The sequence below is a fragment of the Uloborus diversus genome, chromosome 6 (assembly GCF_026930045.1).
Source record: "Uloborus diversus isolate 005 chromosome 6, Udiv.v.3.1, whole genome shotgun sequence".
NCBI lineage: Eukaryota > Metazoa > Arthropoda > Arachnida > Araneae > Uloboridae > Uloborus > Uloborus diversus.
In genome coordinates, this window is record NC_072736.1 from 134416581 (window position 1) to 134434020 (window position 17440).

Genomic DNA, 17440 nt, shown 5'->3' on the forward strand with positions numbered 1-17440 from the left:
CTCGAGTTCCTTGAGTTACAACTTGATCTAAGAAACAGTCACCAATTACTTTTAAAAATTCCTCCTCTTTGCCATTACCAGGATAAAAATTATTCCAATCAATACCCGTAAAATTGAAATCCCCCATTATGATAACGGATCCCTTACTGGACATGTCATTAATAATACGGTACATCTGTTCATCTTGTCCCTGTGCGGTACGGTACATCTGTTCATCATCTCCCCTAAAACAAGGTTGAGGTCACCTAATGATGTAGAGAAATACTGTAGAGAGAATAACATTGTTTACAATCCTGAACTATTTGATTTTAAGAGTAAAAATGTACCTAATAACCCTTTGTTTGATTTTTTAATGAACAAATGGAACCCGAGCCAGAGGCAAATTTGTCAGAAGTGCCAATTCTCCAAAACTATAATCAATGCCTAAAAACCCCAGAAGTAAAACATTGGCAAGAAGCCATGTCGGAAGAAATGAAAGTGATTAGAGAAAGGGGGGTGTGGCAGTTAGTTCCCCAGCCGGTTGGTAAACCAGTACTTGGTAATAAGTGGGTCTATGACTTGAAGAGGAATGCCCAAGGGGAAATTGCCAGGTTTAAAAGCAGATTGGTTGCGATGGGAAATAGACAAGTGGCAGGTGAATCGTATTCTCAGGTTTTCTCCCCAGTTATCAATTTCTCCCTGATTAGAATGTTTTTTTTTCAATTCTGGTGATATTTCTAAGTTGGAGTCATTTCCAATTAGACGTAAAAAACGCATATCTTTATGCTGATTTGCATGAAGAAATCTATATGCGACAACCACAGGGTTTTGTAATCCCGAGAAAGGAAGACTGGGTATGTCGTCTAAACAAGGCCGTATCCAGAAATTTTTTTCGGGAGGGGCCCGGATTAGCACATTGCCCTAACACACACACACACACACACATAGTATATATAGACACACCAAACACATAAAAATGTTAACATAGAAGACTTTTTGTGTCGATTTTTAATGATTCCACTATTTCGACAATTTCTTATTATTTTTCTTATTCACCTTGTTGTGGTAAGGATAACAGGAGAGTGTCCCTTTAAGTCGGATGTAGAACATCCATAATTTCAGGGGGTCCGGGGGTCTTTCCCCCGAGAAATTTTCGAAAAAGAAAAATCTTTATTTTGAGTCCTTATATTAGGTAATTGAGACTACAAAAATATGAAAAAAAAAATAGGCAAAAAAAGTCTTTTAAAAGTTATACGTTCTTTTGCAAATCAAGACCAAACAAAATAAAAATTGCTTGTTCGACAAATCATGGAACTTAACGGACGATGAGGAAAAACGAGAGAGGAGAAAAGGAAGCACTTCGTCATCTGCTCATATCGGCTTTTAGTGAAGTTTGTTTTTGATCACTTTTTTTTTTTTTCATTAAATGCCCTACAGTATGAAAATTGTACAAAATAGTTTAAAAGAAATGGTGTCGATATTCAGAAAATAAGAACGGAAGAGTAATATTCTGGCCATTTGGACAATTCATACTTTATTTTCTTGATAAGATACAAAATTGAAGGAATCGAGGAATTTCAAAAACTTAAATAGTTTTCAAAGACTCTCGAACAGTTGAAATTATTTGAAGCTCTTTATTCACGCTTTTCAGAAGTTGATTGCAGTCTTACAAAATGATTATAACTTTGTAAGACACACACGTTTTAAGTTAAAAATAAATGCAACGAAATATTTCTTGAAACAAACTATTTTTTTTCAATCACAAGTAGTGCAGAAAATGAAAGAATACAGTAAGTGTTTTTTTTTCTTCTCATACTACAGGTATTAACAGTATGCAGTAGAAGTTAAAAAAAAAAAACAAGCAATAACAAAAGGACTTCCATGATACTGAATTCGGCATTAAATAAATGCAAGACAAGAAACATATCAGTCACAAAAATGATCTTGAAAATTATGCTACAAAAACGCGAGAATCGTGATTTTTGCATTTTTTTACTCAGGATGTATCAAGGAGCTGAATTTGGCACATCTTGGTAACAAGATACTCGCCTCATCGGAAACTAGGGGCCCAGCCTTTGGGGAGTCCCCGGCTCGAAATCAGTACAGTGTAAGTTTTGTAAGAGTTTTAGGTGGAGGAGGGCAGGGTGGTTCACAGAGGGGAGAAGGGACAGGGACACCTGTTGTCCCGGGCCCGAGCTTAAAAGAAGCCCAATATTTTTAAACCTAGGGTTGAAAATATGAGTAAACAATATGGAGGGGGCCCAAAAAAAGCATTTGTGACAGCCCCAAAATTTCTGTGCACGCCTCTGGAGGAGGAAGTGCACAGAAGTCAGTTCGGTAGACTTGAAAAGTCTACCGAACTGACAAAGGGCGTGCCTTGACCCTGGATTGACCTGAATTGAATTAGGGAAGAGAGGAGGGAGTCCTAATTAAAGGTCTAAATTTCAAGTGTGCCTTGCAGCTAATGAGAACTAGAACTGCTTTTTCTGTATTTCTACAAAATATTATAAATTTTAAATAGTAACAAAAGAATAAAAAAAAAATTTCTTATTTTCCTTTTCTGACATTAGGAATTTCAAAAAAAAAAAAAAAAGAAAAAAAAAACTTTTTCTGTTTTATGGTACAAAACATTTCGGGTTTCGGGGGGGGGGGGCCGTCAGGCCCCCCCTCTGGATACGGCTTTGCGTCTAAAGAAATCGCTATATGGTCTTCATCAATCGGGGAGCAATTGGTACCTGGAAATTGATAGGGTTCTCCAAGGTCTAAATTTTGTGAAATTTAAATGTAGTAACTGTGTTGATACAAGAAACAGAAATGTATTTTTATTGATGTATGTAGACGACATAATAATTTTTGGAAAAAGTGAAATTATAATTCAGGATTTATCTAAACATTACGATATTAAAGAATTAGGGAGAACAAAAAAATTATTGGGGGTAGAATTTGAAGAAATAAATGGGGGGATTTTTATACACCAAAATTCTTATATTAAGACAGTTTGTGAAAATTTTAAAAAGTATCAATACCCATACTCGACCCTCCCAATAGCGAAAGGTACAATTTTGTCTTTAGGCGATTGTCCAAAAACGGACCAAGAAATAAAAAAATGAAGAAAGTACCTTATCGCAATTTATTGGGATGTTTGTCCTATATAGCAGGGAAAACTAGACCGGATATTGCCCATACAGTTAATCTATTATCTTAATTTCAAGCAAATCCGGGTAAAAAACATTGGCAGTGTTTATTAAGACTTTTAGGTTATTTAAAATATACAAATTATTATAAATTAAGTCTATCTGCAATAAATGAAATTAAAATAAATGGCTTTTCTGACTCAGACTATGCTGCTAATAGGGACGATAGGATTTCGATTGGGGGACTGATTATTTACATTGACAGAGTACCTATTATCTGGCGAACATTTAAACAAAAGTGTGTTTCATTGTCCACCATGGAAGCTGAGTATATCTCTTTAAGAGAAGCAGCAAAAGAGGTGGTGTGGTTAAAAAGAATTTTAGAAGAAACATCACATTTTGGAATAGCTGGATATAAATTTAACGGGTCTGTGATTAATTGTGACAATATAGCTGCAATAGAATTTTCAAATTCCCCTATAGAAAATTCCAGAACAAAGCATATTGATGTCAGGTATCGTTTTTTGAGAAATTTAGTAGAGGAGAATACATTTGAATTAAAATATGTGAAAAGCGCAGAAAATCCTGCGGATACGTTTACCAAGCCTCTGACTCGGGGTACATTCAGAAAAATGTGCAAACTCATTTTTGGTAATTATGAAAATGTAAAAGTTTAATATTCAAATGTGTAAATTTTTCAATGTTTCTCAAAAGTGTTTACAATTTTTTAAAATTGTTGTTTGAAATATGTCAGTTTTTCATGTTGATTTGATGTGTATCGTGCTGTGTGACCGAGAAGGGGGGAATTTGTTGGCATAAAATATTATTTTATTTTTATTCTCGGTCCACAGCCGATAATTTAAAGAAAATATTTTAAAGTTAATTGTTACCTACTTTAAGCCCAGTCTGGTAAAAGTAGAATTCAACTAGTTGGTGCTGACACTTCAATCGACAATTCCCCCACGCTATAATTAATGGCGACTGTTTACTAAAACCATTGAAGATTGCATGTCTCGATTCAGAAAAAGTTGAGTTGTCACCTGATTGATTCGAATTAATTCCACTTGTTGTCCGCTCGTGCCATGGAGAGGAGTACGGATATTCGCGGCAGTGGAATAAACAAATGAGTGATAGTTGCAGTAGAAGTTAGTGTGGTGACGTCATCGAGGCATGAAATCTCATTGGCTGATGAAACATATATATTGAGGCGAGTGGCAACACTCTCTCTCTCTCTCTCTCTCTCTTCTCAACGATCCCCAGTTTTGTTTTGATCCTGAAGCCTAGTTGGGCTCACGTGTGGAGGGGGTTTTTCCCCGCGGTGCTAGTGGGGGTTTTTTAGTGGTGTGTAACTGGTGATGAATATTCACCTTGCTTTTCAAGTATTGGAATTTTCCAAGTCCTGGAATTAGAATGAGTCCAGGTGAAGAAACACTTGTTTTGTGTCCGGCCAATTGATATTGCCGGGGAAGTGCATTCCGAAAATTCTACTGGATATGTTCGCCGAATCTTCGAACTGTCTAACGTTGCCTACCTGCTAAGGGCGTTCCTGAAGTGTGATCCGGAAGACCTTTTGTGTTCCTGGATGAGAATCCTTCGGACTGGCCAGTGACTTCATCGACAGATTGGTGACATTTTTCTTTTACTTATTGGAACCACTTTTGATGTGATATTTTGGGGGTGTTCTTTTATGGGGGATATTGTATCATATTTCTAGTCATATTTAATAAATGTATTTTTTTTTTCTGAAACATGTTTTTTGCTTGTCTCCAACTTGACATTACACGGCCATTTAATGTTGGCTTAATTTAAATTTTTTAAACTTGACTTTAATTATGCCAACAGTTCAATTGGTTTTTGTTTTGAATTTTAAATGTTCAAATAAAAGAAAAACATGTGCTGGCATTTAAGCCGTAATGGTTAAAGCAGCCTGCTATGCGAAATTGTATCAATTTTCAAAAATAAAAACACTTATTTTCAATCTAATTTATTATTTCTCTAGAATGTTTGTTTCAACTGCTACACGAGATCTTCCTCATTCCTTAATCAAATTCCATGTTTTATGAATAATTTTAAAGCGTATCAATGCTGGCTAATGACAAAACAAAGATGTATGGTCTCTTGTTTTTTTTTTTTTTTTTTTTTTTTTTTGTTAAAAAGCTTTTTTGCTGTTTTTTATTATATTGCTTCAATGAATAGCATTCGAAAATGAAGACACAACTGCTTGAAAGGTTGGAGTGTCGTGCTGTTAATCAGAATGGCGCCAGTTCAAATACGTGCCAATAAATATCTCTTTAATGTTTCTTTTTCTTCCATCAGATGCTCACATAGGCAGGACTGTATTTGCCACAACCCGTTTTTTCATATGTACAATTACTGCTTTTTCACGAGTCACTCAGTCACACTTTTAATGATATTTATGTTTGCATTGAAAATATGTACAACCAAAAGGTGAGTGATGATTACATTATCGAAACGTTGGATTTAACGAGGTTCTGTTGCTGATGTCTTCAATTTACATGCCTTCTTTTTTGCATTTACTTTTTTCCGTTTACTTTAATTCGGTAATTTTCTTTCGATTCTTCTTCATAATATTCTTTCTTTGAAATTTTTAAAGAGCGAAATGCCACATCAAACGATTCAAAGAGAGCAGAGTTCCGCATGGGTCGACTAGTTTGTACATAGTTTTGGTAAACATTTTTTTAAAATCATTCAACTTTTTTTTGACTGATTCATTTGATCAAAAATATGTTTTATAATTGAATAGAAAATACTTTACAATAAAAATATTGTATTTTTTTACTTAACCCCATAAAAAAAGTGAACATTTTCCTTTTTTTTTTTTTTGAAGGCAAAAGTTTACTGCTAAAAATAAAAAATACTGATTCAATGCCAGTTTTATTATAAAATACAATGTTCTTTCTTTATGTACTGCAATTTTCAAAACAAATTTCAGATTTGTTCATTTTAAAAAATCTCACTCATCCTAACTATTTCACTTTGCCCCACATTCCCCTACAATAGTGTGGAGTGTAGTTAGTCCCATAGTATTTTTGTCAGTCACTCATAACTTTAGCAGATACCCATCAGAAAACAAGGCAAAAATGATGAAAACAGTATTTTCCACTATAAGTTATGAGTAACCCACTAAATTATGTAGGTCAGTCAGAAAGTTAGTTGCAGTACTTCGTAAATATGTTCCGTCAAAGACTATTTTGATGACATTGTGTGGCAACACTTTAGACATGTACCTTTATTGTGTGACATAGAGGTTTCCCCCGAGGCAAGTTTAGTTTTTCAGATAATCAGTTAACATATCTCCTAAAGTAGCGTCCAAATTGGAAATGAATACATACATTGATTCATTTTTTGTGGGAAAAAAGGTGCAACTGCACTGAAATTTATGGGCAGTTGCATGAAGTGGATGGTGAAAATGCAATGTCAAGCTATTGCGAAATGGTGCAACATGTTTGAGAATGTATGCACAGATACTGATGATGCTGAGCATGAGGCAAGACCAAGTTTAGGTGGGAAGTGTGGGATCCCTCTCCTTAGCCACCAAGACCTTTCAATTCCTGACTTCCATGTTTTTAGTCCCATGAAAGAGAAGCTTTCAAAGCAATGATACCATTTTGATGTCGAAGTGAAAGCTGCAGTCCAACAATACTTATCATACATTAGACGGAATGTCTTTGCAGAAGGCATCAGAAAACTTGTACCATGCCTCAACAAATGCTTAAATAACAGAAGTGGTTACATTGAAAAATAGATTTTGAATGGAACTTTAAGATACTAATCACGTTATTGTAACATTTTAATCCTTTATTTTTTTTCTTGAGCAGTGCAACTAACTTTTTGACTGACCCCTGTCATATGTATCTATTAAGCTGCATTTATATTTTAAAAAGTTGTCATGGGTCACTTATTACTTTGAAAACCAAACGATCACATAGTCAACATCATGTAATTACAGACTTAAACTTTGACCTTGACTCACAGACAAACAATAAAAAGGAATCATCACTCTCTCTTTTCATAGTGCTATTAACATATCCAGAAAATTTTACAAAAATTGAAGACATCAACTACCTAAATTTGTTTTCTTAAAAAAATTATATGACTCTGAAGTACTCTAATCATTATGATTACTTCAAATTTGAGAGCTTATGTTATGGGAAAATCAATTTTTTGCAATATTTACTTGCAATAAGACATTGTTAATATAATAAAGGCTCTTTGATTTTGCATTAAAATACTAGACATGGAGTAAATAGATTTAACCCATGAACATAACTAAATTTATGAATAAGTTGACTCTTAAGTATTGCTTGTTTTTCAGCTTAGGATTGAAAAATAAATAACATTTTATCCAGACAAATAAACCAATCAAAATAAAATACTAACCTCTAAGCAAACATCAGACCAATCCTTTAGGTGAATATCTAACAAATTCATTCCAGATCCATCACTTAAGTCAATGGGAGCATAATGGCAAAGAAATAGTGTTGCAGCAAAACTACTAACAAGGGAAATTCTCTGTCAAAAAGACAGGGGGAAAAGATCAAAAATTAGACAGAAAAATCATTTTTAACAGCAAAGTATTTCAACTCTGTAAAATTAAATAGAAGCAAAAATTTAAGTTTTATGTCAACAAGAAAGTTTAAATGTAAGAAGTAGGGAAATAATACCTCAGTGTTGTTGTACACAACAGGCTTAGTTTGGTGCAGTTTTGCAATTTGGCTTGCAGTAAACCTTTCATAAGCACGAGAGCCTGTTATTTGCGACAGCATGATTGGACCACCAACACCCCTTTCAAATGTTTTACAGTATGATGTAGTACTAGAATCCATCCAGACTGGAGAATCTCTCATGCTAAAACAACCTTGCAACTGCTCATGTAGAAATTTATTCGGCAGCACAGTATGAAGTATTTGCTCAGCACCTTTCTTCCAATAGACACTTCCATGTTGCTTAATGGGGAAAAAAATGATAAATTACATAAAGCAATAACTCAAAAATTTGTACATTAAATAAAAATTAGAATTTTCGATTTATGAGAATTAATGGTTAATGTATTATTTTTATTAAAGTTTATTGTTTTGATACAATAAAATGTTATCTCATACCCCCAAAGCAGAATACTTTACGATGTTCTGCAACGGAAAATCATTTGACTAAAATTGTTCTGCAAGTACCTAAAGCATTGTACGCGAAAAAACGTGACATTTTGAACAAGTTGGGTGGCAAAAATCAAAATCATTTCACATTGTTTTTTTTAACTGGACTGTTACTATTTATTTTTGTGGAAATGAGATATTTTCGGAAACATCACAGCTTTTAACCAAATGACTAATTAAAGAGCACTGAATTTGGAAAATTAGTTGATCATGAAAACTATAAAATCAAAAAAACGTTAACAAGGTGTCAAACCTAAACTGATTGGGATTCTCGAAAAATAGTTTATATGCTTTCCAAAATGCATAGAAAGAGCAAAGATACAAAATTTTATAAAAATCCGAACCTAGGTGTCAAACCACATTTTTAGTTAATTTTACATGGCATGAAGGAGCAATTAAAATAATGTTACTAAACAAAGAAATTACTGAAATAATAAATAGAATGAGTTGAGTTTGGGTTGCATGTAATAAAACACTTCAAAACAATTAAAATATTTTCTGGATGCAAAAGGATTGAAATCTTAAAACAAGACACGCAATTTCCAGCGATGGACATGTTGGAATGTTTCCTAAACATGCATAGCGGAGATTGTAGTGGATGAAGATCGATTGGGAAAAACCTACAAAGGACTAATCGAATTCAACATCGCGAGCTTTCCCCCAAATTATCGTAATTTGAGACAATTTTAGATTTTCTACAAATTTTAAGAAATTTGCAAACTCTACAGATTTTCTGCACCGCTGTTTTTGCAGATTTTCTGCACCGCAATTTCTGCAGATTTTCTGCACCGCAGTTTTTGCAGATTTTCGGCACCGCGGTTTCTGCAGATTTTCGGCATCGCGGTTTCTGCAAATTTTCGGCATCGCGGTTTCTGCAAATTTTCGGCATCGCGGTTTCTGCAAATTTTCGGCATCGCGGTTTCTGCAAATTTTCGGCATCGCGGTTTCTGCAAATTTTCGGCATCGCGGTTTCTGCAAATTTTCGGCACCGCGGTTTCTGCAAATTTTCGGCACCGCGGTTTCTGCAAATTTTCGGCACCGTTGTTTCTGCAAATTTTCGACATCGCGGTTTCTGCAAATTTTTGGCACCGTGGTATCTGCAGAAATTTCAATGAAATTTGCAGAATTTCTGCAGAAAATTTGTCAGTTTTCCTCTCACATTTGAACAGAATTGTTCTGCAGCTCAGGCATCTGTTCTGCGACGTACGTCGCAAATTTAGTAGTATTCTGCTTTGGGGTCTCATACCATGAAATGAAACACAGAATTAACAACTACTGCAAATCATATCCTCATAACTGTCAAGGTTTTTGCATACCAAAAACAATACAAACAATATATTTTTTAAAAAGCTGGTTCCCCATACTCATTATTACCTGAAAGAGCAATTGTGCTTCATTTGTCCTTCAAAACTTCTGAAAATTTCCAAACTTGAAACACTTTAGGCACACAATGTGTGTGTGTGTGTGTGTATGCATTGTGAACTTTTCTTTTTCATTATTTTTCAGAACATCAATCGACCCTTTTACTGTCAAATCATTCAAGTGCCATTTCAACTTGTATTTTCACACTAAACTAAATCAACTCACTTTTAGAAAAGTTACATAGGGCTACTTTTAAAACATCTCAAAGCAGACTTGAGCAGAGATATAAATTAAAATTTGGTCCTGAAATCTTACTGTTTTTGTTATTTTTAAATTTTAAAAAATAGTAATAGTTTTGATGGAAAACAGAACAGAGCAGAGAATTTTTGCCAGACCAAAATTACTGAATTTAAAATAAACAAAACAAATTTACCTGAGCAGCACCAGATATTGCTGCCACAGAAGAAAAATCTAGCCCATCAAGTTTTAGTTTTTCCAAAATCATATCAAAAGCTTTTATCCACATAATAGGCGGAGCTGTTACAGTTAACTTATCATCATGACTATAAACTCCTCCATGAGTTCTGAAAGAAAAGTAAAGTATGTTGGATTAATATATTCTTAAACTTTTGAACATATTCACAAAGTTACATACAGTTAACTCTCTAAAATATGCTGATCTGAAATTTAGTCCATAATAATCAAATATATTTACCCAGACGAAAACAATGAGAAGTATACTCAAAAGAGAGTAGAGAAGGAATCCATTTCTATTTCAGCTTTTAGTTTAAAGTTTAATTTGCATAAACGGGCAAAAACTACAATGAAACACTTGTAGTGGAGAGGAATTTCATTCTTCATTTCACTTATACACTTTCAATTATTGATGTATTTTTAAGTTTCAATATTTTATGGAGTACATAAGAAATGCTAACATTCCTATACATAATAATTAAACCAAGTTCGTTAAGTTTTAATGGTGAACAGTACAGATTTTTATACATCACTGTCACAGCCGTAACCAGACTTTTGTTTCGGGGAGGGTTTTACCAAAAGCATTTCTCGGATTCATAAGTTTAACCAAAAATTATTTAATTCATACATTCTGCTGCTTTTTGTCATAATAAAAAGTCCATAAAAGTCCAGTCTTAAGTTTTCTTGGAAAACTTGCGACTGAATACAAAAAACAGTTTCTTCGATGAATTTTATTATACTGTTTTAGAGTTGTTCAGATTTTTAAAAAGCTATGAGGCATGGCAATGTATCATGTAATTATATTTTTCACTGCCATTCACAAAAAATAAGCAAACAATTCATATTGTTACTGTTTTTCAATACATTGCAGTTACAAATAATCAGATTTTTAAATTGCGGATATTAAGCGCCAATGTTTTGTGCATATTATTAGTTTAAGTATGAAAAGAAATACTTATAATCCAAGAAAGATATGAAAAAGAATCCTTAACTTTATAAACAAATACCTTTAATGTTTTTCTACATTCATTCATTTTATTAGTTGCTCATAAAAACAAGAAAAACAGAAATGTACATATGAGCCATTCCAGTTCAGAACAGGCAGGGCCTGTCATTTGATCATCACTGATTTTTTAGAAAAATTTACAGTAGTTACAACTAAGAGGTGTATGAACTATCCCAAAAGGAATTTGCAAGAAAAAAAAATTCCTCAGTTACAGCCTTCTAAAATTCTGCAGAAAATTGGCCATTTTGAAAAAAAAAAACAGCAAAATGCTCGATTTGAAATGGATGCTACTTCAAAAGTATCGAACCTATTTGAAGCATTTATTGTTAAAGAAAAAGAAATTGTATGGAAAAAACTGCATTTTACCAATTTTAAGATTCTATTTTCTCTATGCAAAAAAAAGTTTTTGTTGCTAAACGGAGATGCCAGTCTAAATCCCGTGTACAATAGTTTCATAACACATTTTATTATAATCCTTCGATTCATACAACCTTGGAAATAAAATTTCAAACTTTGAAAACTTTCAAAAATTAACAATTTTTGAAGAGAGATTACTCAAAAAAAACATTTTTTGAAAAATCTAAAAACTGGCTCATTTGAACCCTTTTTAATGCTTAACAAGTGTAATGCTTAACAATGTAATGCTTAACAAGTATGCACCAAAGCCCGTGTTTTTTCGAAGAATATATTTTATGACTTTTTTAAAGTGACTTTATTGCCCATGGCACGCATGTAAAATGAAAAGGTCTAATAATTTCATTTATGAAGTTTTGATGCATTAATGCTCAATAGTTACAATAACAATACTTTATCAGTAACAGCTAAAATCTCTCTTTTTTCCCATTTCAATATTAATTTATTTTGTCTCCAAAGTCATGCATTCACCCTTACTTTGATGCTGCAACAAATCAAAAGTTTTCTTTCAATTACAAAATGCAACTCAATTACATGACACAGGGGAACCCATCCTAGCTCAAAGGGAAGAGCAGTACAATGCATTTAACACGATTTATTTTAACTATGTGCTTTGGTTGTCTGTGGTGACTGTTGTCCCAAAATATTTGGATCCTACCTCGTATGATTACTTTTATACATAAGTAGATATACTATCTTGAAAATGCAAAACTAACATATAGTTTGAGAACTATAGAGACAAATGTGTTCAAATCTGCTCCGATAGTTAAGCTGCTATAAACTAGAGATGTGTCGTTCATGAACGAACGGGTCAAAAAGAACGAATCCTTAAAATGAACGGATCCGTTCGTTCACTTAAAATAAATGACCATTCTTTTGAACAGTGAGCAGTTTAAAACATTGTATTCATACACTTGTGATAAAATCGCTTTAAAAAAAATTACATTCATCTTCAAATTTGTAATTCTCAATCAATCTCAAATTTCCTTTTTCTCAGTGTAGTACAATGTATTCATTTTGAACCTTTTTACTTTCTGCTTTTTATTCATTATTTTTCTGATGTATCCATTAGTAATGTTTTGTGTAACTTTTTTGGGAAACTAACAAAATGTTTGGTCTACTAACAAAATGCCCACTCCCTGTCCAACGAAACGGCTAAAATCTTTCTCACGCTTTCTGTCGCCAAAATTATTTCTAAAAATACCTTTTATCACTTTTCTGGAAATCTGTTTGTTTTCTATAACATCCCTATCAACTACCATATGTATTGATTTGGCAAAATTTTTAAGAATTATTAATTTCACCTGTATGTATCTTGCGCTGCATGTAATCACTTTTTGCATCAAACTCGAATTAAGTTTTTTGATTCACTTTTCATAGGCATATTTTCTTCCTTTACGATAATTTTAGTCATGTTTCCTTCAAAGAATATTACTGATCTAGTGAAGCATATCAAATGTACGTGAGTATGTCGTGCAGAGAGATCCCATGTTACTTTTATAAATGAACGAGTTAAATGAACGGATCAAAAGAATGAACGATCCCCTGATGAACGGATCAGTAGAAAGAACGACAATGCCCACCTCTACCTTAAACGCACTTAATAAGGTTGTTGTAACTGCCCACATTGTTTGGGAATGCTATCATTTGCTCAGCACTCTTGCAAAGCAGAACAAGGTTACACTTTGTTTGGTACCTGGGCACTCTGGGGTGAAGGGAAACAAAAAAGCTGATAACCTTGCTCGGAAAGGTTCTAATACCCCTATGTTGGCCCTGAGCCAGCAATAGGGATTTCAAAAAATCTTATTAGGACTGCTGACTGCTGTTTTTGATATTTTTTGTAGAAAACAGTACCATAATTGGCGCAACCTTGATGGACAGGGGCAGGCTAAGGAACTTAATAGAGGTTGCCCTAGTATAAGGGCAAAGGAGATCTTAGGAACGAAACAGTGTTAGGAAGGCTATTGGCCTCCTTACTTGTCATTGTACCTTGAAACGGCATCTTACTATAATGGGTGCCATTGATGATCCAATTTGTAGAGGTTGCCGCTTTCATGAGGAAACTGTTGCACACATCTTGTTTTAATGCTAACGTGGCCTAATTTGGTCAAAAATACAAAAATTTGAGTGAAATAAACAAGGAAGTGCGGGAGCTAAGCTCCCAAGAAAACTAAGCCCTGATCAACAGAAAGTTATACAATAACGATGTCAGATGGTCACCAACGGCTCCTCTATAACTACGCAAAGACATACAAAAAAGACGAATTGACTGGATCATCAAAAGTGGTTTGCTACACATATATTATTAAAAGTCAATAAGATTTTAGCTGTTACTAATAAAGTACACCATTATGTTAACTATTTGGCAAAGAATTTCAGTGAATATAATTATTAGACATTTTCATTTTACAAGCATGCCATGGGCAATAAGGTCACTTTCAAAAAATCATAAAACATTTTCTGAGAAAAAAAAACAGAATTTGGTGCATATCCACTTGTGAGGCATTGAAAGGGCTTCAAATGAGCCAATTTTTAGATTTTAAAAAAATGGGATTTTGGAGAAATCTCTCTTCAAAAATCGTTAATTTTTGAAATTTTTCAAAATTTGAAATTTTATTTCCAAGGCTGTATGAATCGAAGGATTACAATAAAATATGTTATGAAACTATTATGTGAGAGCTTCAGTCTGGAATTGACAGGGCCCGACTAACTCAAAGGGAGGCCCAAGGCCCACAATAATTTGGAGGCCCTCTGATGACTATAGCAGCGTGCAGTGGGGGTTCATTAGGAATGCGTTTTTCAAGGCCCCTTTGAAAATTATAGAACTATGCTAATTTATTATGTATCATGCGCATTTATGAATCCCTTTCAAGGCCCTTTTGATCATGTGGGCCCCTAGCTATTGTGACATGGTAAATCTGCTACTGGCAGAATTTATAAAAATTCCCCCTTAAGAATTTTTTTTTCCCAATTAATAACTCAGTGTTTTATTAAAAATTACATGTATGTTAATCTTTCTGTATTAATTTTAATGCTATGCATAATTCTTTCATAAAAAATGGGGCCCCTTAGAAGGATGGGGCCCCAGGTCTAGTAGGCCTGTGCAGTAATCAGGCCCTGGGTATTAATTACTCTTGTCTTTTGGGCAAGTTCACTTCTGTCTTTCAAGCTGAAATTCATGCCATTCTGATGTGTTGTGGTATTTGTTTGAACCCTGGCTATAGAGACAAATGTGTTCACATCTGCTCCGATAGTCAAGCTGCCTTAAACGCACTAATAAGGTTGTTGTGACATGCCACATTGTTCGGAAATGCTATAATTTGATCTGCAATCTTGCAAAGCTGAACAAGGTTACGGAATGGGACTATTCGGCGCTGCCGTTTTGGCGCGGCCGTTTCGGCGCGACCGTTTTGGCGCTACCCATTTCAATACGACCTGTTCAAAAATCGAAATCGTCAGCATGTAAATCTGCCAAACATTGCTTCAAAATTCAAGATATCTTTTGTTTTTTTAAGTTTTTTAAAAAGTTTTATGAAGTAATATTTTTAAAGGTGTATTTTGTTTTCTTTTCTATTATTAGTTGCTAACATGTAAGTTTAAAAACATCTTCATAATTTTTCGAAGTAGATAAGTTAGGAAACAGCATTGACATTTTTCATTCAATTTAAATTGATTTTTTCTTCGTTGCTGATCATTAATTTGTGCACTTACTTAAATATCTTTTCTATAAAAAATTAAAAAATGTCAACTAATAATAAGATGAATTTTTTACATTTTTTATTGGAAAAAGTTAACGTGTTGTGAAATGTACACGTAACCCTGCTCTCTACAAAGTTAAGTTGTGTAGTGTGCTTTGAACACAGGATAGACAAGAAAAAACTTTATTATGTAAAGATTATTATTATTTATTGCTTTTAATTTCATAAAGACTAATATAATGAACAAAAAATATTGTAAACTTTTTTTTAATAAAAATAAAATATTTTGTGTCTTTTTAGTTCCTGTAACTGTTCTATAGCACTAAACTGTCGACTATTTCGTAAAAAAAAGGGCAATAATAAAAAATAATAATAATAATAAAACTTTTTTTAAAAAAAAGTAATTTACAAAAAATTTATAAATTGATTACAGAAAAATAATAGTGTTTAGAACTAACTTTGAAAAATAAATGATTTTTAGTCAATAAAAAAAATCAAACATTGCCCTAAATTTACCTTGATGTCCGTACGTGGGTTTGTAATAGTTAAGTGGAGCTTTTTGGTTAGTTTGAAACGTGTTTTCACGTGAAGAAGACTTAAGAAATTATTTCCAATAGCTGCTACAACAAAGGAGTAATCACCACAGAAACACAAAACGGCTCAGCATTGATTTTAAAAAAAATCGACAAAGAGGTAGGACTGGTACTGGCATTATTTGCTAATTTTTCAAGATATTTTCTTTTATGTTATCGCAGTAAAACATACGTAGATCACATATGCCCCCTCTTTTCCCCACTGTAAATTTTAAAACAAATTTTAACCAGCTTCTAGAGCGCTAAATTCACATTCTTCTTCCAGAAATCTTTTTCCTTCTTTGAACTAAAATTTCTGAAATTCATAAAGTTCAGAATGCAAAAATCTTGCGCCAAAACGGTCAGCGCCGAATCGGCCAGCATTGAAACGGTCGCGCCGAATCGTAACAAACCCACAAGGTTACACTTTGTTGGATATCAGGGGCTGTATGAATTGAAGGATTACAATAAAAGATGTTATGAAACTATCATATGAGGGCTTTAGACTGACATTTTCGTTTAGTAAAAAAATCTTTTTTTTTCCTCCATGGAGAAAAAAATCATAAAATCGGTAAAAATGCAGTTTTTTCTCCACAATTTTTTTTTTTTATCAATAAACCCAATTAAATTTTCAGAAACAATGTCTAGATAAAAGATTTTTTTTTATTGCGTTCTTCAAATAGTTAAAAGGGAAAAACATTCAACTATATTTGCTCTTTCCAGTATACGAAGTCTTGCAGTCCAGTATAAAAATGAAAAATCTCCAGGAGAGGAAAGCGTCTTTTAAAAAGAAGAATCGCGGTCCTTCTGGGGTGTAGAGCAGTTGAAGAGGTACTTGCCATTCATTTCAACTCTTTCGTCATACAAAATGCAGTTAGGAGAGTCCACCAGTCTAAAAGGATGTAGATGAGCCTGAAGTAGGTCATGTTCTGTCAGCAGGAGGAAAAAGAAACCCCTATAGCTATAGGTAGGTTTCTGGGAATGCAAGATGACAAAAGACTATCCCACGATCAGGGCCGTCGTCAGGTACATTCGTTTGGGGGGGTGTTGAAACTGATTTTGCCGACTGACTCCTAACATTTTGCCGACCCGACAGATACATACGTACACACATTATATATACGTACACACACACACACATATATATATATATATATATATATATATATAAATTCAGGGTCTCTGACCAGAACTCGTTACATATTGCAGTCTGGAACATGCAATTGTAGACGTGCTACTAAGGGGATGCATTAATTTCGATTAAAGGCAAGATAGACTGCTGTCCTCCGAAAAGTTTCTGAAATTGGCATACTAAAAACATGATTTTAGGCTTTGGTTTATATAAGAAGCAAGAGGACCGTGGATTCATTCTCATCTTTTTTTCGCTGGAGTCAATATGCTTTTTTCTAGAAAAGGTGGTTTTCGGGAGTTCTTCCTTAGAAATTTCTAAAAACAAAGATTTTATGCCATCTTTATTGACGCAAAGGAAAGGATAGGGGGTTCGGGGGCCCTCCCCGAAGGTTTTTCGAAATTAAAGTTTTAAAAACACAGTTTTAGGCTATTTAAGGATACTTTTAAGGAAAGGGTAGGCAGTGACGAATCTACATTTTTTTTCCCGAGGCGGGGC

At 33.8% G+C, this 17440-nt stretch overlaps 2 protein-coding genes across 2 annotated transcripts in view; one reads left to right on the top strand and one right to left on the bottom strand.

The window, feature by feature from the left end:
- Positions 1-17440, top strand: part of LOC129224565 (uncharacterized) — a 285185-nt gene that overhangs the window by 145162 nt on the left and 122583 nt on the right. The window lies entirely within an intron of this gene.
- LOC129224566 (xylulose kinase-like) overlaps positions 1-17440 on the bottom strand; it is a 68223-nt gene that overhangs the window by 40050 nt on the left and 10733 nt on the right. Inside the window, exons 3-5 of the mRNA XM_054859043.1 lie at positions 10083-10233; positions 7799-8080; positions 7515-7646 (exon numbers count right to left, since the gene is read on the bottom strand). Coding sequence (XP_054715018.1) covers positions 7515-7646; positions 7799-8080; positions 10083-10233 — 565 coding nt within the window. The remainder of the gene's footprint in view (positions 1-7514; positions 7647-7798; positions 8081-10082; positions 10234-17440) is intronic.